Source organism: Sorghum bicolor, chromosome 1, assembly GCF_000003195.3.
Source record: "Sorghum bicolor cultivar BTx623 chromosome 1, Sorghum_bicolor_NCBIv3, whole genome shotgun sequence".
In the NCBI taxonomy this organism is placed as follows: Eukaryota; Viridiplantae; Streptophyta; class Magnoliopsida; order Poales; family Poaceae; genus Sorghum; species Sorghum bicolor.
In genome coordinates, this window is record NC_012870.2 from 15,710,767 (window position 1) to 15,733,322 (window position 22,556).

Below are 22,556 nucleotides of genomic sequence, written 5' to 3' on the forward strand. Positions count from 1 at the left end.
TCACTGTAGCCGTCCATATCTCTCCCCCTTTCTGTCTTTTTGCGAAATTCGACCAAAAGTTGAACTGGAGCCAAATTTTCACCAAAATGAAAGTTGTGCAGAATTTTACAAGCTACAAAACATATTTTGGTGTCCAAAGCTGATTCCAAGTGGAAAAGGGTGAATTTGACAAAACAGTTTGAATTTCAAATCTCAAATTGGAAGAATTCCAATTTTGAATTGGGGCAGATCTGAATTTCCAAAATTACTTTTGATTTCCCATAACAACTTGAAAAATTTCCAACAATAAAGTTGTTCAACTTTTTGAGCTCTACAACTTTCATGTTGGCCACTTTTCAAGATTCCAAACAGATTTTGAATTAGGGATTCAAATTGGAAAAGGGGACAATTTCTGAAAATCTGTATTTTCAAAATTACTTTGAATTTTGTATTGAAACTTCAAAAACTCAAAACACCAAAGTTGTACATCTTGACAAGATCTACAACTTTTCTTTTGAACTCAACTTTAAATTTTGCTTAGTTTTTAAATTTCACAAAAGGGGGCAAAACAAGGCTTTTAAAATCAGGGTTTTTCCCCCCCATTTTCTCGAAAATCTTCCACCCTAGGAATTATACAACCAACACAAGCATCACTTCACAACATAAGCACACTTTAATTCCCTAAGCACATTCAACCAAAATAAACTTATTTTAAGTTGATGCATAATGATGTGCTTAACAAATATGCTTTGCAATGCTTATGATGACATGATCCAGTTTTAGTGTTCGTAACATAAGGGATGTTACATTATTCCTATCAATCTATCTGAGGCCAGGACTGCTCATCTTGCTGCCACTTTTGGATGATCTGTTGGAAGCTTTCCCTTCTTATCTTGGCCTCCCCCTTGGGCTCACTAAAACCAAAATTGCTGACTTTCTTCCCATGGTTAATAGATGTGAAAGAAGACTGGTGAGCACTTCACTCTTTCTCTCTCAGGCTAGAAAGCTCCAAATGGTTAACTCTGTCTTCTCATCCCTACCCACCTTCATTATGGGAACCTTCCAACTTCATGTCACTATTAGAGAGCAAGTGGATAAATACAGAAAGCATTATCTATGGTGTGGTAATGATGAAAATGATAGAATCAATGCTAAAGCTGCTTGGCCCTTAGTTGCTAGACCAAAGATCAATGGAGGGTCGGGTGTTATTGACCTGAAGACACATAATGAGGCTCTCCTTCTAAAGCAGCTTGACAAGTTTTTCAATAGAGCTGACATTCCCCAGGTTCAACTTGTTTGGGAAAAGCACTACTCTAACGACAAGCTTCCTAATCAGTCTAAGAAAGGGTCCTTTTGGTGGAGAGATGTGCTAAAGCTTCTGGATAAATTTAAAGGTATGCCATCGGTCTCTGCGGCTGATGGAGCCTCTTGCCTTCTCTGGAATGATTGCTGGGCATGGCAACCTTTGAAACTTAAATTTCCTGAACTTCACTCCTTTGCTAAAAACCCAAACCTCACTCTCAAGATTGCAAGATCTTTTGATTCTTTCACCTCGCTCTTCAATTTGCACCTCTTTGTGGAGGTTTATGGGCAAATGATAATTTTTCAGAACACTTTGGAAAGCCTGGCTCCGATTGATGAAAATGATACTTGGTCGTATATTTAGGACAATTCTCTCTTCACCTCAAAAAAGCATATTGTCAGCTACTCGGTTCTGGTCAGGTGGAGCCAATCTTCAACTGGATTTGGAAATCCTCTTATCAGCCCAAGCACAAAGTTTTCTTCTTGCTCCTCATCTAGGATAGGTTAACCACCCGGAACATCCTAAGAAGAAAATTTATGACCTGCTCTCTTTCAGCTGTGTTCTATGCGCTTCAGATTGTGAAAAAACTGTTGATCATCTCTTCGTGGACTGTGCCTTCGCAACGGCCCGTTGGGGCCTAATTGGCCTCTCGATTATTAGCTCCCCCAGCTCTTTCCAAAGGTTCTAGACTTTTAAAGACCAGATCCAGGAAGTTTTCTTCATAGAAGTTATAATCCTCATGTGCTAGTGTATTTGGTCAGCCAAAAATGATGCTATATTTAGAGGCATCCAACCTGATTGTTTAAGATGCTTAGAAGCCTTCAAATCTGTTTTCAGGCAACTCTTATGGAGAGCCAAGAAGCGTTATTTCCCTAGAATTGAGTCATGGCTAGGCTAGATCAAGTTGTGTTTTAAGCCTGATTTTCTTTATTTCTTTCTTTGTTTCTTGAGCACTGGGCCTGTCCATTTGCTCCTTTTATTGTACTTACTTACCTCCTGCACTTTGTACTTTACTCTTGTTATATCAATAAAGTTTTTCAGTAGATGTCCCTACGACCTCTCCTGTTCTTTCAAAAGAAACAATTCATCCAATAGAGAATCCAAAGGCGCCTACAATTGGAATCACCATAGTGCCCACGTCGACACCATCGACAACAACATCAATACCCTCTGCAACACCACCAACTTCGACCACACTAGTCGACACGTCAATCATAGCTGCAGCACCAGGATCCTCCATGGCCATCCAATTGGCAGACAACCCCACCCTCACCATGATTTCAATGGAAAGCAAAAAAAGGTACTCTCACTGTCAATAATCAAACCAACAACAACGTGACACTAGAGAACTCAATTGGCACGACACTAGAGCAGCAAAATATGCCCAACAAAGATACATGCACATAGGCGCCAGTTTCACCACAATGTCATGCCTAACACTACAAGGAATGGGTCTTTCCATGACGGGTTACCGGTGACGTTTAGAGAAACCATCATAGACTTGCATTGGTTACCATTGGGGTATTACATGTATGACAGTCGACCGTCACGAATCATTTTGGGCTACTCAGTGGTTTATCGATGACGGATGATTTAGTTTCGTCATGGATCATCCAACTTTTCTCCAGCGTGCGCTGACATGGCGAACAAGGCGCTGACGTGGACATGGCCCGCCTGTCAGTGAGTTTAATTGACCTATCGGTGAGTTTAATTGGCAAAAAAATGGAGGACTCGACCCTGGGACCACTGGATTGCATAGGTTACGGCTTACCACTGGGCTATCAAGTACTTTTCAAACATTTGTGATATATTATTTTATTTGTATTAAAGTTTAGTGCTTTCAGATTAAGGAGGATTTTGACTTGTTCGTTCAGGATTCACGGGACACTCACGCCAACAGCATTTGCGACCGCCGCCGCCGCCGCTGCCTAGTTAATCAGAACAAAGAAAATAGGTAGCAAATAAAGTTAACTAAATCTAATACATAATAACAAGTGCCATTTTATATATGTAAAGAAAAAAAGGCTGATTTCAATAAAAAAAACCAAAAATGGATCGACCCAAACCTGTCCAGGCCGATTTGGCGCCCTATCTAAAAATTTCACTTCCTGTGAAATTACCTTGTTGCCCTACTCGCCAAAAATCTACTGCCTCCCGCAGTGGAAACCCTGAGGACATTTCGTAATGTGCAACGACCATATAAATAGAGACCGCCAGCCAAGCCCTGTCCAATTCCTCCCAGACCACACGCCGCCGCCGCCGCCGCTCGAAGCCATCCGGCAGCCACTGCGGCGGTTCACTTGGGCCAGGAGGCGACCTCGACATGTTCGTCAGGGTGCTCAGCCTCGACACCGCCCGGGCCGCCGCCACGGAAGAGGACATGGACGTCGACGGCGGGCGCCCCCCGGCACCTGGTGCTCGCCACCAGCAGGAGGGGAGCGGCTGCAGCTGTGGATGCGCGGGCACCGTCGCGCCCCTCCTCTCCTCGCCTGGCGCTAAAAGGAAGCGCGCTTGCGGCGGCGGCGACGGCGGCTCGAGTGTCGACTCCGGCTCGACGTCGCGCGGCGAGGTCGACGCGGTGCAGCCGCAGAAGCGGCGGCACCTAGCGTGGATGCGGTCGCACCAGGGGCTCCCGTCTGGCTCCGGCAGGGTCTCCTTCGCACCTCGCGGATTACGCTGTAGGCGAGGAAGCGACTTGGGTGAAGGGAGGTAGGCTATCGCCCATGATTTCTTACTGCATTTTGCAAAATTATGGGATTCCTCTAGCAATTAGCCTATTGGTAGTAGCAGTTCTTCATCTTTTAATTAATTTAGAATCAATGAACCTAGCAGTACCAGCAGTAGCGTAGTTAAACCTGACAACTGGATCTTGCAGCTATGAAATGCACATTGCAAAACTGGTGAGTTCAAATCAATGACTGTCTGTACTCATGTATGTGATTTCTAGTTCTAACTCTTAGTCTCTTATGATGTATGAGGGCTCTAGTTCTATTTCTATGTCAACTTCTATAATATTTCTGTGTCAAGTTATGTGAAATGGTGCTTCTGTTAACTTGACTATCATGATCTGGGAACTAGTATGTCATATTTCCAATGGTTGTGCTCAACTTATATGAAATGGTTCTGTGCATTTTCTGTGAATTCCTTCAGTGCATTATTTGTGAATTGTTCTTGTCAAATTGCTTAGTTTTGAAACTATCCTTTGATTCAATTTATTTTCAGGCAGAGAAGTACAAAAACGAACCACCTAATGCACTGGATGTGTTTAAGGACTGCCACTATAGCAAAAAAGAAAGGCTTTACTCCTGAAGTTCAATCAGTTATTGTAAGTAAAGCGAAAATTTTAATACATTAAGTTCAGATATGTCATGAACCTTGATTTAAGTGTCTCATCCAATGCTAGGTCGAAATGGAGGAAAAGCTAAATGCTGCTGTAGATGATGGTGAGCAGCCAAAGAACGTGGAGCAGGCTGTCTGTGAGGTTCTTGTTAAGAAAACAAAGAAGAAGAACAGTTTCTTGGTAAATTTGTGGATGAAAACCAATGTTGTTGGTGACAATTGTGATAGTCAGCGTGAAATGATGCAATGTTCTGTGAATGCTCCATTGCATGGTCTGTGAACTTTTGTTGTAATTTGTGACCATGATCTGTCAGCTGCAGCAGCAATACTGTTTATTTTCTTTTGACAGTAGTGGCAACATCTATGATCATGGTGTATGCATCTGCAGTTCTATGGCAGACTATGTAACTGAATTATGTTATGTTATGGCATTGGACCTCTATTTATATGTATCTTGAGTTGTGTTGGTGATGACCTGCCGTGAGTTCCAGTAACCATTTGTGATGATCTGAATGTGGTTGATTCAAATTCGAATTTGAATGCTTGATAAAAAAATAAATTTTAATTTGTGTCAATTTAAATTTGAATACGTTAAATTTAAATTTAAATTCATGGTGACATGGCAAATGATGACTTGTCAATTTCTATGACGGTCCAATTCATCACAATGAGCCTGTTTCTATTGTTCCTAGCTAGTGACCCATGACGAAAAAAACATGTCAATCGATGACGGGTATAATTGCTCTAGTAAATCTATGACGTGAGATACATGACGGATTCGTTGATCGTCATCATAAGTTAATCATGACGTGTTTTCGACTATCGGTGACCAATGCAACCTGTCATGTAAAGCACCAATCCTTGTAGTGTAATGCCATTATCCTCGCCGGTGAAAACATCATCACCAACATAGGCAGGGAATTTGGCCTCTCGTACCCCTCTCCGTCAACTTTCAGCACTTGGAATCTACCAGAATATGATGTGACGCCAGAAAGAAAGGTACATATACAAAACTATAATAAACACCCTTAGCCTATACAACTAATTTGTATGGATCATGGCATCCCACGCTCCCCTATCTCAACATCGTGAGAGCACATAGTGCGTTGCATCTCCACTAGCACTATATGACTACATCAACAACAACCACAACATCATCATCAACTACATCATCGACACTACATGGTTCGACACACTTGAGCCAATCTGTTGAAACTTTAACACAAGGGAGATGAGTTCCAAATGGGACAACTTCACCGTCAACTACATAGGGACAATACAAGCATCTACAACATGGACGACCAGCAGCACCGAACATCCCCACCACAACAACCTCGATAGACTACGTACAACCGGAGGAAATACAGCAGGAGCAGGTGCCGCCACCACTGCAACCACTTGGCGCCTTGAACATTGAACAAGGGATCCTCTCCCTTGAAGAACGCCCCTATTTTCTTTGCCCTAGGCACCTAGAGAACGTAACTCCATATGGTATATCTTGACGTGCAGGCCGATCCAATTGTCCGGATTCACATTGACTCTGCGAGTCAACTCTCATATTTCAAACAAAATATCAGACTGTTCTATATTGAACTTTGTCCCTAAAGGAAGTCCTACGTCCTAGTGTACCTACTTTTCAAAAGCAGCGGCTTCCTGCTGGATGTGATGTGAACCACATATAGCATTTAGTTATTAAGATGGAAATTCAGTTTCTTGAATAAGTCTTAGGGGATTGACGCATCAATTCCTTTTAAATACCAATTTGACAATGACAATTTACATATTTATTAAGTTTCCTGAGTGATTATTACTTCTGATTTGTCACTTAAATCTCCTCACTTATCTTCTGATTGGCACAAAAGTTTTTTGGTTACAAAGACTAACTGCTGCCTGTACTTCCTGCATATATACTGCTCCCCTAGCTCAAGGTAATTATATTGTGGCCATGAATATGCTAAAAGAAAATGCAAAGCAGAGTACTGAATGTCCAGTGATGGCTTCACACAAGTTCACATACGGGGTGTCTAGTTCCCTAAGTGATTACTCCTGATTTGTCACTTAAATCACCTCACATCAGTTATCTTCTGATTGGCACAAATGTTTTTGGTTACAGACTGACTGCTGCCTGTACTTTCTGCATATATATTGATATCCTGGCTTAAGCTAATTATTGTGGCCATGAATATGCTAAAAAAATGCAAAGCAGTACTGCCTGTCTAGCTAGTGATGGCTTCACACAAGTTCAGATACGGGATGTTGACCAGTTGCTTTGGATGACTCACCCATGTGATCGATGCACACAATGCACGCCTAGTAAATGAATTAGCTGCATCAAATTTGCAAAGCATATACTTCATCGTCCACTACCCTTTTTTCATAATTTTTACAATTTAGGGATATATCCTTCGTCATTGAATGGTATAGTCATGACGACATTAAAATGTAGAATAATATTCTCGTTAACTTTTCTGCATTTCAAAATATATGGACATATACTTTCAGAATGATTCTTACGTATGTATAGTCTCATTTTGAATTTCCAACTGTGAATTTCTAGAGAATCTTTTAGATTTTTAAATGCCTGTCTTCCTAGTAGGTGTGTATAATTGTATATGAACACATGAAATTTGTTAATAAGAACATATACACACCATTTCTCATGGAGCCAAAAAAACATTGCAATCAGAACCTTATTCCTAAGGTGTACGTATCACTATATATGGAAACATGAAATTTGTTAAGATTATATACACATCACGATTTCTCATCGACGCACAGAAACATTGCAATCACAACCTTACTCGGTCACGGCGAAAGTTCAGCAAAGTAAGACATGTGTGGTGTTCATTTGTTGCCAGAAGTGATGACTAGACCGACTTATTATTTACTTGACTTCTTTGCTCACGTAGGCCAGGTCGTAACTACCGTAAGAACTGATCTGTGTTCTGAAAATTTCGTTGAAATTTTTGCGGGAGGACACTTCATTTTCTGTAAATTAATTGATGGGTAGGATGCCATGGCTTGTTTGCTGCGCGTTGTTGGGTGCTGCATTTCCCCTCGTTTAACAAATCATTTGACAAATTAAACTCCATATTTGTCGTCACTTTCAGGAATAGGTCACGTTTTGAAAAAAATCAAAAAACTGGACATTTAATCTATCTAATAGCATTACCTGCAAAGAAAATTGCATGTCTAGATAGGACAGGTCACACGAGAGCCGCGAGCGCCGGCCGTTAAGCTGTAGAAAGCAATGCAATCGTCAGAGCTCTTGCCCGAAAGTATACGATTCTAGTTGTAGAGGCAGGGATCACATGGTATCTAACCCATAAAGATTATAACAACTCTGTTTGACATAGCTGTACGTACTTCACTAGTTAAACCATTTTTTGATTTGTCTCTTCTATTGGTAGAGCTAAAGTTGTTTCTATGAATCATTTGACAAAACAACTTCTTATGATAGAGAAAATGGAAAGACTATTATAATGACTTTATTTTTTTCTCCTATCTATTTTTTTCTGGTTTATCCTCTCAATCCTTCAATTCAATATCTTCTTCCCCGATCTTCTTCTTCCACGTTGGTTCGTGTGAGCCCGGTGGCTGCACCCTCACTGTCCCATGCCCGCGCAGCCGCGCCTAGCGGCTCACACAAACGCCTTGGTGGTCATGTCCATGCCCTCCCCACGTCATGCCTTCGTCGCTACCGGAGGCAACAAATCTGACACCAACAGATGATGGGCCCATGCATGGTGCAAGATAGAGGTAAGAGAAGCTAGTACCTTTTAGCTTCATCTACCATCCATCTCTTGTGAGGGCATATTTTTAGCGGTTTTTTGGGGTGGAGTTTGTTTCATTTTATCACGTTATGCACAAAACAGCTTCAAATAGTTCTTGGAGCTGCTGGTGGAGTTGTGCCAAATGGGCCTATATGTAACTATTTTTTTGGATTATGTGTACCTTCCGCCTATTTGGATCCCAACTAAAATATTATACTCTTGTGAGGGCATATTTTTAGTGGTTTCTCGGGTGGAGTTTGTTTCATTTTACCACGTTTGGTCAAAACAGCTTCAAATAGTTCTTGATACTGCTAGTGGATTTATGCCAAATGGGCCTATATGTAACTATTTTTTTGGATTATGTGTACCTTCCGCCTATTTGGATCACAACTAAACTATTATAATCTAAATTACACGTAGGAATATTGTAATCTGAATTATGAACGATTGTTTGGATTGCTGAATTATCGTGGTGAATTATTCTTAATTCAAGTAAAAAATGCTCATAATCACAAAATATCAGATCTAGTGGAATATAGGATTATTGTAATGTATTTATTTTCATTATAATAATCCACCTTATCTATTTGGATCATAACTTAATTATTTTAGTTAAGTGGATCCAGACAGACCCAAATGACGCTTGTTGGAAGGAAAAAAACTTTGATTAACTGATAATCTTGATTAGGGCCACGTACTCTATCTTAATTTGAACGAGACCAGCATTTATAGAAGGATTTCGTGCGTGTTTTAAAAAACTATATGATGCTTGGTAGACAAGAAGGATTACGTTATTTAATTTTCATCGATCAATAATTCCAAAGTAATGTGCTGGTTGGATGTATCATCAGTTGAAATCCAACACTGTACCACTTATCTGGCAGTTATAAAAAAAATACCATTTATCTGACACAAATCTTGGTCAACATCACGTGTACATAGTAATATATACCACATTCGCATGCATGTAGCCAAGTACCGAAAGTTCAGGTAGTACGGCAGCACCCACAGCTAAATGGGATACAATAGATTATAAGGTGGATTAATTACTTACAGTCTAATTTGTTGAATTGACCATGATCACGTATGTAATATAATATAACATAACGAAAAGGATGCATGGATCGGAATACAATACAGTTGAGATCCAACACGGCTTATCGATCTGAAATCGTGGTGACCAAACTAATCTTGGTCGACAGACGACAGTGCGTACTACGCATGCTAATACGCATGCATGCATGTAGAAGCCAAATATATAGGTGGTATTATATTAGCCAAAAGTCCAGCTACGGCGTCTTCCAAAGATAGTAGGAGTATCTCCCAAAACAATAGATTAGTATACTTTTTTACAGTTTGTTGAACTTTAGCTGATGACGCGTAGTCTATGTGAAACGTCAGATCAGAGCTGTATTGACAACGATGGATATACATATATATTGGATCCCAAGCACAAGCACAAAGCACGACTGGTCCCTTCTCCATTTTGGATCACTCGGTCACCCCATCGTAGACACGCCACGTACGTCGCCTCAAGGCAGCTAGCGCCGTCATTGGCAGCGCATCCACGACTTCTGCGAACCCGTTTTAGATTAGTGGATCGAGTCAAGGCTGACGACCACACTGCAGGCTCAGCAGACAGACTAAGTAACTTCATATAGAAACGAAATTAGCTAGGAGTCTAGGACAAGATTAGTAGTACGCGCGCGCGTACTAGCCACGTCCTACGGCGGCGTCGTCGTCAGAGCAAGATACATACAGATACAGTACCCCTGGCTAGTTACCAAGGCTGGCAAGGCACGTAACTACTACTAGTAGTTGTAGAAATTATATATATGTAGGTAATAATAAGAGGTTAAAAAGTCATTTTTTTCTAGAGTTATTAACCGGTTCCCATGCTGCGACGACGCTGAAAACTGGGAGCAGGAAGCTCCACATGCTAGATAGGTTGGTTGGATGGTTATAAAAGGAACCTCATAGCTACACTGACATATGAGCAGCCGGCCGGCCGGGGAAGCAAACAGCCAAACGCTGTACACGCACTGCTGCACAACCGCAGCGTGAGGTGGTGATCGATCGAGCCGGCTGCCGGCCTATAATTTCGAGGGAGGAGGGAGGAGGCTCTTCTTTCGCAGCAGAGCAAGCTAAGACGCCGGCGCCGGCGCCCGGGACGAAGATGGCACATCAGCATGGTTCTGCCGCCGGCGGCCGGGGTGGTGGTAGCATGGAGATCGTTCCCTACAGCTTCAGCAGCGGCCGCGACCTGGAGCTGGAGCTGCCGCCGTTTGACGTGAAGCGCCAGGACTCGCTCTACCGCGACGCCACCATGCCAGCGCACGCCGCCCACCACGGACAGGTACTATACACGCTGCAAGCATTTCAGCATATTGGCCTGGATGCACGCATGGCAGATTGGCAGCTCATCTTGCCGCGCTGCTCACTCCTTCACCACACAAATAAGCTAGCTAGTATATATCATACTCGATCGCGTACTTGATTCTAGAATTAATAAGAGCAGCAACTTGTCCCGCCGGCCTACGTATAATCTGATGATTGCATTGGGTACATACACTGCTACACGTACTTGTACAGGAGAGCTGGGTTCGGACGCTACGGCTGGCGTTCCAGTGCGTGGGCATCCTGTACGCCGACCTCGGCACGTCGCCGCTCTACGTGTACGCCAACACCTTCAAGGACGGCGTCCACCACGAGGACGACGTCCTCGGCGTGCTGTCCATCATCATCTACAGCTTCATCCTCTTCACCATGATCAAGATCGTCTTCGTCGCGCTCTACGCCAACGATGACGGTGACGGTACGTCGCGCAAGCGTGCAAATTAAACGCGCGGCCTCTTTGACACATTAGATCCACCAGAGATTTCTTTGATCAAGTCCACTAAACTCAAGCCTGCATTAGTTGCAACATCACCATCAAGCTACTAGACGTGTTCATCGTCAATAGCTATATAGCTAGCTCTAGCTAGCCTAGTAGAAAAAACGTGTATACCTTCTGCTGGTAACAACAACGACTGCCGACATTGACACGTTTGATTGATTCTGTCGATCCATCAGGTGGTACGTTTGCGCTCTACTCGTTGATCTCGCGGTACGCCAAGGTGTGCCTCATCCCAAACCAGCAGGCAGAAGATGAGCTCGTGTCGAGGTACAAGCACCGCGGCAAGCCGTCGGCGACGCTCCGGAGAGCTCAGTGGATGAAGAACCTGCTGGAGACGAGCAAGGCAGCAAAGATCTCACTCTTCTTCCTCACCATCCTTGCCACGGCACTGGCCATCAGCGACTCCATGCTAACCCCTCCGATATCAGGTACGTACGTACGTACGTACCATATATATAGCTCATATATATGTCTGTGTTCATGTGAAATATATATTGTGTTCGCCTCGCCTGGCGTTTGGATGATGGCCTGACATGATGACTCTTTGCATGTTTATTAATGGTTCAGTACTTGCGGCTGTCAACGGACTCAAGTTGAGAGCACCTCATCTGACTACAGGTATAGTAATGCTGAAAGCCACGTATATATACGTACGTATAATTGTAGAATGCATATATTTTGCTCGCATATATAGTATATATAGTCTAATGATGTTAGTATTATATGGAGTATTGGAAGAGAGATGCGAAGGAAAATCAGGCAACAAGACTTTGTGTCATTAATTGCGGCAAATATTAGTCACCCCCACCCCTCACTAGCTAAATACAGACATATACTACTTTGTGATGGAGTCCGACAATTTTGAGTGTCAAGACCTGGTCTTCAATTTCCCAAGAAAAACTCACGGATAGTGCACCGCAAGAAAGTAACTACTTAACTCGGAAGTTGACTAATTGAATAGGTCAATCAACCTAGTCCACATGATAACGTGTTTCTGTTTTTTCCTTTTAGAAAATCCTTTATATGTTCAGAAAATTAAGGCCAAAAGTGTCAAGCATCATGCAGAGCTATTAATTAATTAATTAATTAATGTTTGACACATATGGTTACTTGTACAAACACAGATGCAACGGTGTGGATCACGGTGGCCATTTTGGTGGTTTTCTTTTCGGTCCAGCGTTTTGGGACCGACAAAATTGGTTACACATTTGCACCGGTGGTTTTTGTGTGGCTCCTCCTCATCTCCGGCATCGGCATCTATAACACAGTAAAGTACGACATTAGCACATTAAAGGCTTTCAATGCCAAATATATCATCGACTATTTCCGAAGGAACAAAAAGAAAGGATGGGTCTCATTGGGTGAAATTCTTCTTTGTTTCACAGGTATGTATTATGTGTACTATATATCAACTGTCAAAAACAAAATCGTAGCACCATTTATGATGTCTTGTTGTAGTTTTGTTCATGCTAGGTACATTTGTTTATAAAAGTTTGCTGTGCTTCTTTGACAGGCACTGAAGCTCTTTTTGCTGATCTGGGATACTTCAGCATCAGATCTATACAGGTACACATTATTATTTATTTACACACTGTAATGAAGAAGTAGAAACAATTGTTCTGTTCTGATCATTTCATAAAGTAAAAAGGAAAAAAAACTAGACCATGCAGTGTACATTAATTCTGTTAATATACATTACTATGAAAATTAATGGATTCATACTTAAACTTATGCAAGTTCTACCATTTCCATTTAAACTGGTATATACTGCAAACATCAATATCGTTATGGTGGAAATAAGGAACCTTGTTTTTCTCTTCCAGCTAAGCTTCAGCTTCGGCTTATTACCTTCAGTGTTCTTCACATATATTGGGCAAGCAGCGTACCTGAGGAAACACATGGACAGGCCTGAGATCATACCTAATGTTTTCTTCGAATCGATTCCAAGTATGTGACTGCAAATAGTAGCTTCTGCTATTAATTTCTTCATTATTCGGTCAACCAAAAAGGAGTAAATAATGGATATTGTATTGTGTGATGCAGCGTCTTTGTTTTGGCCAACTTTCATCCTAGCTCTCATTACATCAGTCATTGGAAGCCAGGCTATGGTCTCGTGTGCCTTTGCAACCATGTCCCATTTACAGGCGCTCAACTGTTTCCCAAGGGTTAAGATACTGCATACATCTAGGCGATATTCAGGCCAGCTGTACAGCCCTGAAGTGAACATCTTCCTCTGCATTGCAGCTTGTATTGTAACCATAAGCTTCAGGACAACTGGTTTCATAGCCAAAGCACATGGTAACAAGTCTAAACTTTTTTTTTGAAGCAAAAGTCTAAACATTTTCAGCACACTGAATGGCTTCATTTATACACATCACTTACTATATATGTTTCTACATGTACAAACAGAAATTTGTGTGGTCCTTGTGATGGTGATCACAACTCTCTTGATGACAATAGTGATGCTCCTCGTGTGGAAGGTAAACATCTGGTGGATAGCCATATTCTTCGTTGTCTTCATGTCAACGGAGTCCATCTACACAGCTGCAGTCCTATATAAGTTCACCCATGGACCCTATGTGCCAGTGGCCATGTCAGCAGTTCTCATGTTCATCATGATTGTGTGGCACTACGTGCATGTCAAGCGGTACAAGTATGAGCTTGAGCACACCGTGTCACGAGACGAGGCAAAAGATCTCCTTGAGCGCCGGGACCTAAAGAGAGTTCCAGGCCTAGGGCTTTTCTACACAGAACTAGTGCAGGGAATACCACCTATTTTCCCTCACCTCATTGAGAAGATCCCTACCATCCACTCAGTGATTGTCTTCATCACGGTGAAGAATTTGCCGATAGCCCATGTTGATGTCACGGAGCGCTTCCTCTTCCGCCAAGTGGAGCCCAAAGAGTTCATGGTGTTCCGTTGTGTGGCAAGATATGGGTACCGTGACACACTCGAAACGGCTGGTGATTTTGTTAAAATTCTTGTTGAGTACCTCCAGTACTATGTTAGGGACTTAAATCTCTATGGAGTTGGTGGTGATGAGCCATTGAAGATTATCTTCCATAGTGCTCGGGTGGACAGCTTTTCTTGGGAGAGGAAGCCCTCAGGACATGCCGTCTATGCTGAAGAGATGCTTACACCGGCCCAATCCTTCTCGGAGCTCACAATGCATCCAGTCTCCATGAGCAGTAGATTGGCACATTTCCAGGTGATAACTTCATACAACATGGGTTTGTTTTTCTAGAAATTAACAACAACATTATTCAAAATTTCACTTTGTCATTGTTTGTGTGCTAATCATACATACTCTTTTCTGATAACAGACAGGGAAAATGAACCTGGAGGAGATGTTGAAGATTGAGGAGGATCAAAAGATAATCCAACGCGAGGTGGACAATGGTGTTGTTTATATAATTGGCGAGAGTGAAGTAGTAGCCAAGCCTCATTCAAATTTGTTCAAGAAGATTATTGTCAACTACGTCTATAGCTTCCTAAGGAAAAACTCAAGGAATGGAGAGAAGATGCTATCCATTCCAAGAGGCCAACTACTAAAGGTTGGAATAACATATGAGATCTAGATCACATATGTAGAGTATATATTTGACTAGAATGATTTCTTTTCTTTTGATGTTGATATTCGGATGTAATATAAGAGCTCGCAATGTGCCTGTATGAAAGATAAATATATATTTCAACATGACAATCTTCCAATGACATAACGTGAGCTAACTACTATATTATCCCAATCGACTAATGTTTTTGCTCATGCAAACACAAGGTTGATATGTGCCTTTGTGCATCAAGTTGTGATGAGTGACTGTTCAGAGATGATCGAGTTCGGTTGAGTTTGAAACTAACCCTAGAGTGAGTGTGCGGGCAATATGTCTCTTAGCTATGTTGGTGTGCAAGTGTGGAGCACATAGACAGTCGATGGACATGGAGAAAGTCAAATAGAGATGTGTCGTGCCAATTGATTGTGAGCGGTGAAGGATAGACGTAAGGCTTGGACCAAGCGACAAAAATGGCTAGAAGACTGACTGTGCATGGCTGACACATGGGGACATCAACAACTAAGAGTATATGCAAAAGAGTAGACTATGTTGACCAAGTCAAGCAAACACAGTGGATCACTTGGTGATCAGGTGTTCGAGGATGACAATAATATATGTCGAGATTATGGAGGAGGCATATAGCGAATACGCTTCTTTAGGGGGCTTGGTGGTTTGGGCCTCAAAACCACTAACATATGGTTTCTCGGGTTTGGTCCTCAAAACTCGGTTGGAGTTCTAGATGGACTTGGAGGCGGCAGGGGTCATCGCGAAGCTTGTATTGAGACAAAGCAAAGTCATGAAGAGCTTGTGACCATCATATGCATAAATATCAAGCTGAACCATTTTCACCCGTAGTTTATGGTTGAGCCAAAATATCTAAGGGCTGGGAAAATGTGTAATAGCACTATAAATAAGATAGGAGACCGCCCTAACTAGCCATCTCTTCCATTAGCTTTGGTCTAAGTCACTAGGTTGTTTCCAAGAATATATAGCCAGTCTTGGTTTTTGCTATGTTTGAGATCCGTAGTGTATAGAGTGATTCCTCTACAATGTAATTTGACTCTATAAGAACGAGATCTTGGTGGTGCCTAAAATAAAGCAAGTTGTCATCTAAAATTCATGGCTCAAAGATCTGAGTTCTTGATTATGTTGTTTTGTTTGGTTATTCCTCTCCCTTTCACCTTCTCTTATGAGTTTTTGTTGGCACTTGTGTTCTAGCGAGTTTAGAGTTGTTTTAAGGGTTTGGATACATGCTAGGACCTCTAATAATCTTATCTACCAAATGATTTGTCTATATTCATCATGAGCACAAAAATCCACCTTGGGAGGAATATTGAGAAAACCCCAACCTCTTTGATGGATTTTGAGATCATGAGAGTTTGGTGAGTTTTGGGTATTGATGCTCCAAGGATATCCTCTCAATACCCTTTGGAACATCCGTGCAAAGTTTGAGTTCAATCAGAGTCGATTGGAAAAAGAGTTCAATCAGAGTCAATTGGAAAAATTGAGCTGACTTTTGGTGGATGTAACGTCCTAGGTACTCCAAGGATATCCTCTCAATACCCTCTTTAACATCCTTGCAAAGTTTGAGTTCAATCTACATCAGGCATCTTTTCTAGGACATAAACTACCCTCACAGACCAACACCAAGGATATCCTCTTGCAAAGTTTGAGTTCAATCAGGCCAGGCCCGCCAGACCCGTTTACATCAGGCATATCCAACACTAGTATTTTCAGTTTGAGTTCAATCAGGCCAGGCTCGCCAGGCCCATTTACATCAAGCATATTCAACACTAGTATTTTATGCACGCTTTGTCCTCACTCGTACTCACTCATGCACATCCGAGAAGAATTTAGTTCAATCATGTTGGGCCTCCTTGCAAAGTTTTAGTTCAATCATTGCAAAGTTTTAGTTCAATCATGTTGGGCCTCCTTGCAAAGTTTTAGTTCAATCAAGCCAGGCCCACATATATCACGTATCTTTTCTAAGACATAAACTACACCCATAGACCAACACCAGTCCATTTTGCGCGCTTTGTCCTCACTCGTTGAAAGGTCCTAATATGGCTAGAGGGGGGGGTGAATAGCCTATTTAAAAATTCTACAAATTCACTAGAGCAAGAGGTTAGTAAATAACAAAGCGAAGTTTTTTGCTCTAGCTCTAAAGGGGTGTTTGCAAGCCACCTATCCAACAATTCTAGTTGATATGATCACTAGGCACACAAGAGCTATGTCTCTACTTACACTAGGGAGCTACCTAAAGTTTCTATACAAGTATGTAAGCTACTCTAGTTTGCAAGAAAGTAAGAGAGAAGGTTTAATCTTTATACCAGCGCGTAGAGGGGATGAACCAATCAATAATATGAAGTCCAATCACCGGAAGAAATCCAAAGCACGATCACAATGGAGACACACGATTTTCTCCCGAGGTTCACGTGCTTGCCGGCACGCTACGTCCCTGTTGTGTCGACTAACACTGGGTGGTTCGGTGGCTAAGAGGTGTAGCACGAACCTCGTCCTCACTAGGACACCACAAGAACCTACCCACAAGTGAGGTAACTCAATGACACGAGCACTTTACTAGAGTTACCTTTCGGCTCTCCGCCGGGGAAGGTACAAGACCCCTCACAATCACCGGGAGATGGCCACGAACAATCACCAACTCGTGCCAATCCTCCTCCGCTGCTCCAAGCCGTCTAGGTGGCGGCAACCACCAAGAGTAACAAGAAAACCGCAGCTAGAACGATCCCCAAGTGCCACTAGATGCAATCACTCAAGCAAATGCACTTGGAATCACTCCCAATCTCACAAAGATGTGTAATCTATGAAGGAGATGAGTGGGAGGTGTTTGCTTAGGCTCACAAGGATGTCTAGTAGTCAAGAATGCCAAGAGAGTTAGCCCTAAGCCAGCCAAACACGTATTTATAGCCCCTCAAACAAAAAGAGCCGTTGGCTCTTTCACTGGGCGAAATACGGGGTCACCGGACGCTCTTAAAGGGGCACCAGACGCTCAACACATGTGTCCGGTGCTCCAACGTCAGCCGCGTGTCAGAATCTAACGGTAACCTGCAGAGCACCGGACGCGTCCGGTGCACACCGGTCCTAAACTCAGAGAGGTCTGCAGGCGCGCGAGGTCACCGGACGCGTCCGGTGCTCACCGGTCTTAAACCCAGAGAGCACAGCAAACCGCGCAGGTCACCGGACGCACACCGTCCGGTGCTTCCAGTCAAGCACTCTGGCCAAAGTCAGATAGCACCGGACGTATGAACAGGAGCTCCCCAGCGTCCGGTGTTCACCGTCCGGTGCTTAACCCTAGCACCACAGCACACCGGACGCACAGCCTCTGCGTCCGGTGCCTCAACAGCCAGCGTTCGGTGAGTGTTTCTCTGCGAGGAACACTCCCACGACTTCTCCAAACTTCCCACCGGCGTAATAGAAAATATGCACTTCAAGTTCTCGAAAAGCGCTGAATCCCGCCTCGCAAGCTCGGCGGGAGGGAGAGAGGAACCCAACCTCTCTCTACCCTTCAAACTCCACCTCCTTCTCAAAGTGTGCCAACACCACAATGTGTAAACCAACATGTGCACGTGTGTTAGCATTTTCACAATCATTTTCTTCGAAGGAGTTAAGTTAGCTCACTAGGTTCTAAATGCATGCACCTGAACAATGACACCTAGTGGCACTTGATAACCGCTTAGCCAAAGAATTCCCCTCTTTATAGTACGGCTATCTATCCTAAATGTGATCACACCCTCTATGGTGTCTTGATCACCAAAACCAAAACCCTAAGCAATACCTTTGCCTTGATCTCCATAGGGTTTTGTTTTTCTCTTTCTTCTTTTCCAAGTTGAGCACTTGATCATCTTGTGGTTATCACCATCATCACCATGATCATCACTTGCTCCATCACTTGGCATGTACCAACCTCATTAAGTCTACACACACTTAGTATAGAGGTTAGTACAAGGGTTTCATCAATTATCCAAAACCAAACTAAGGCTTTCACTCGTGCACAACCGAGAAGATCTTCCCGGTCGGCCACCCATCCCTAAATTTTGCTAGGCCAAACACGCTTAACCTTTAGAGACAGGCTTCCAAAAAAGAAGTTGCAGTTTGTTGGTATGAGTATTCTAATAATCCTATTAAGCCCTGAATCGGGATGTTACAGTGGAGATCTTTATTAAGTCATTGTGAGCTTGTATCTAAAATTTCATAATTTTTGGACACCATTTGCTTTTCACCCTAAGTAACACGTGTTGCCAGGTTCATATTGGACTTGTGTGAGATTCTCGAGCAATTTTCAGATATTTGGTGTTGAATCTGGGATAGAGACCAAAATCAGAAGATAAAATTGGATTTAGCTCCATTCGCTCCTACTCTAGTTACCTTTCATGGTCTTTCAATTGACATTGGAGTAGGTAGGGACATTCTATCTTAAGTGGTTCCTGATCCGCGAAGGCGATATGTAGTGAGATAGTAGTAACACTCCCTTCTTTAATGTGGGAAGGTTCAAATATTTCCTTACTAGCATCAATTCGAAAGTTTGGGAGTTTTGCTTGGCTCAGGACTATGTGGTCTTAGTGGCTCGAGTTGATAAGCTCCAAATTGATGAGCACAAGGGCAATAGTAAGGCCTAAAATTCATGAATCTCTCTCTGCCTTAGTACGTTTGTGTTTCCAATCTTGAGATGGCTCATCATGAGATATGGTCCACTCTTGAGAAGTATCATGAGTAAACATCTTATGTTAAGACCAAACTCTTTGAGACCCAACATTAAGAGTATGAGAACATTGTGCAACTTTCTAGAGAGTCAATTGATTTGATGTTTTAACAATCTCAATTGATTGTGTACAAGATGTGTGCTAAGAGGCCACAGCTACCCTATGATAATCATGAGAGGGCATGAAACTGCTATAAGCTTAGATCATAGGGTTTGGGAAATCAAAGTTGCAATCATTGAGTCTCCAAACTACAAGACTCTCACATTCAATTAGCTTTTCAACAAGCTCAAGTCTAAAGAGATAGACCAGTAATCTAGAGCCAAAATTGAGAACCTAACAAACTCATCCATGGCTCTAGTGTCTAGTTTACGAGGACCTTCAGCTAACCCCTTACCCACTTTGTTTGCCTTGTTTTCTTTGATGTCTATCACTAAGGAGAAAGTTGAGGTACTTGGAGACGATGAGCTGGCGTTGGTCATTATCAACCAGTTCAAGTGGTTCCCCGACAACTGCAAGAACTGGCGGCGAGGTGTGGACACAAGGAGGGCTGCTTGAATTGCGGAGACCCCGACCACCGCATGGCCAACTACACCAAGAAGAAGGGTAAGGAGGACTACAACAAACATAAAGATAAGTGCAAGTACACCTCTAGTAAGCACAAGTTCAAGGGGATAAAGTTGTACAAGAAGGCGCTCAAGAAGCTGTTCCACAAGACTACCAAGGCACAAGGGCGCGCCTTCCTTGACTCTCTCAATGAACTCGAGAAGGACTCCACCGCTAACAACACCTCCACCTCTAGTGATGATAAGTTCGAGCACAAGATCAAGGACAAGTGTAATGGACATTGTTTCCACGCGAACACCACCAAGAAGGGATTCTGCATCATGGCGCTTGATGACAAGAAGACAGGTGTGATAGCGACAATGGCAAAAACTCTTAACTCTAAGGTATCATGTTCCGCTAACAAGCTTGGTGCTGAGTTGAATACCATGAACGTAGCTTTTCTTAGTCACGATACAAGCTACTTAAATGTGTGGTGAAAGAGCAGAGACAGAGTTCAAGGCTAATCTAGAGCAAAAGCAGTTAAGGACCTTGAGTTTGCTAGAGCTCGAGTTGTGTTTGAGGAGATAGAGTGCGATAGATGCATGGTACACATGTCAAAAATTGCCACACCGCAAACTGAAAAATGCATGTTTGCTCTATGAGCTAATGAAGTGAAGTATAGGGCTAGCTTGTTGGGTGTGTGCAAGTTGTGTCCCACTTTGTAGTCGAAGATAGTTGAAAATAACGCTAAGATAGGATTGCATGAGAAGGCTAACTATGATAATGTTCTAGCTGAGTATTTGTTTTGTCAAGGCCTGATCTATGAACCGGAGGCTTGTCGTGTAGCTAAGACTAGATCCGAGAAAGAAACACATACCTTTGGACTATCTTGAGCTAGGTGTCAGGTAGAGAGCCTCGGCGACTTTGGCCTTGCTCTCCGCAGCACCAATTTTGCTAAGACCACCAGTGCCAATTTTGCCACTATAACGCCAACGCTAGCGGACACATTGGGCTAGTGGGCTACCTCTACCAAGCCTAAGTCACACTAGAGGGTCTCAGCAGTTAACATCAAGATGGATGTACATCTTCAGCTTTAGAATTATGCTGCTAGAGATCATGAGCAGCCGCAAGGCCATCGCGTCCAGCACTCGCCCTTGTCCTTCATTGAGTGGGTCCTATCCCTTTCAGTAGGATATTCTTTGTAAAATTCTATCCTTGCCAGCATTGCACTAGCGCTGCCACGTCAGTTGAAGGGTGCTTTCGAGGGGGTATATAGACATGTGGTGGACAGCTTAACAAGTTTAGGGACCCATATTTCGATTTTGAGAGTTAATGGATCCAAGTGGCATAAGAGCAACTCCAACCCACCTCCTAAACAAGTCCCTATTCTAAATCTAGGGACTTGATCCAAAAAATCAACTCCAACCCACCTCCTATTAGGCTCCCATTTTCCATGCCCTCCTAAATTATAGTTTCAGCCCCTCACATCTAGAACCCCTTATCCTACTTATTTAGGAGGTGGGTTGGAGTTGGGTCTTAATTTGAGCCTCTATTTTTTTTATCATAGCATGTAAATAAAAATTTAAAGGCTTAATTTAGGGACTTGGGCTGTAGTTGCTCTAAGGCCACAAGTTCAAAGACCGCCAATGTATTTAGCAGTTATTTTTATTATGTATTTAGACATAGTATACATCTAAGTGCAAAACAAAAACTATAAATCTAAAAAAGACAAAACTTTTTATAATTTGAATAAGTGATATTATTATTTTTTATGAATATAACCGTATAGATATAAATAGTTACATATATGTGTCCATAGTCACCTCTACGAGTGCGCACACATACGTATTTTAACCTAATATATTAGCATTTAGTTAAAATTTTAAAAAAGTATAATACTTTTTTAATCATAGTACGGACACAAGTACTCTGACTAATACGAACTCATGCACACACTCTGCCTCTATGACCTCATAAATCACATCGCCAAATTCATCGAATGCGATCACCTAATAAATCTAAATAGCTCACGTACAATTTGTTCATTTAAATATTATCATATTATTATGAAAAAAAAAGGTGAGAACATTTGACTAACTCAGATTTTGTACGTCCTGTACTTGTGCACAAATTGTCTCGGCTAGAATACCAAGTTTCAATCCAGCAAAACCGTAGACTTTTGAGCGCGGCACCGGCACGCAAGCAAATACGCATGTGGGCCGCTAAAAAGTCCTAGTACCTACGGCAGCCACACTGACGACCATAATAACTCCTAAAGCAGACAATTAAACGATTACTGTAGTTTTGAAAAGATGGGCTCTAAAAACGTACACTTTGTTGAACCATATCGGCACGGCACTTAACAATGTTCATACGGATCAGGTGCCATCATCACCAGCTGGTAAAAAACTAACAAACCTACTCGACACACCATGGAACGACGCCCACGA

At 42.5% G+C, this 22,556-nt stretch overlaps 2 protein-coding genes across 2 annotated transcripts; both read left to right on the forward strand.

Annotated features, from left to right (window-relative positions):
- On the forward strand, positions 3,487-5,096 carry LOC110432000. Its single transcript, XM_021451915.1, has 3 exons — positions 3,487-3,991; positions 4,505-4,607; positions 4,686-5,096. Exons 1-3 carry the CDS (start codon positions 3,606-3,608, stop codon positions 4,899-4,901), a joined length of 705 nt encoding a protein of 234 aa, XP_021307590.1. The 5' UTR covers positions 3,487-3,605; the 3' UTR covers positions 4,902-5,096.
- Positions 10,373-15,007, forward strand: LOC8063025 (probable potassium transporter 16). The gene is made up of 10 exons (XM_002464267.2): positions 10,373-10,750; positions 10,987-11,209; positions 11,467-11,718; positions 11,858-11,908; positions 12,415-12,675; positions 12,804-12,856; positions 13,114-13,237; positions 13,334-13,588; positions 13,700-14,499; positions 14,615-15,007. Exons 1-10 carry the CDS (start codon positions 10,571-10,573, stop codon positions 14,867-14,869), a joined length of 2,454 nt encoding a protein of 817 aa, XP_002464312.1. The 5' UTR covers positions 10,373-10,570; the 3' UTR covers positions 14,870-15,007.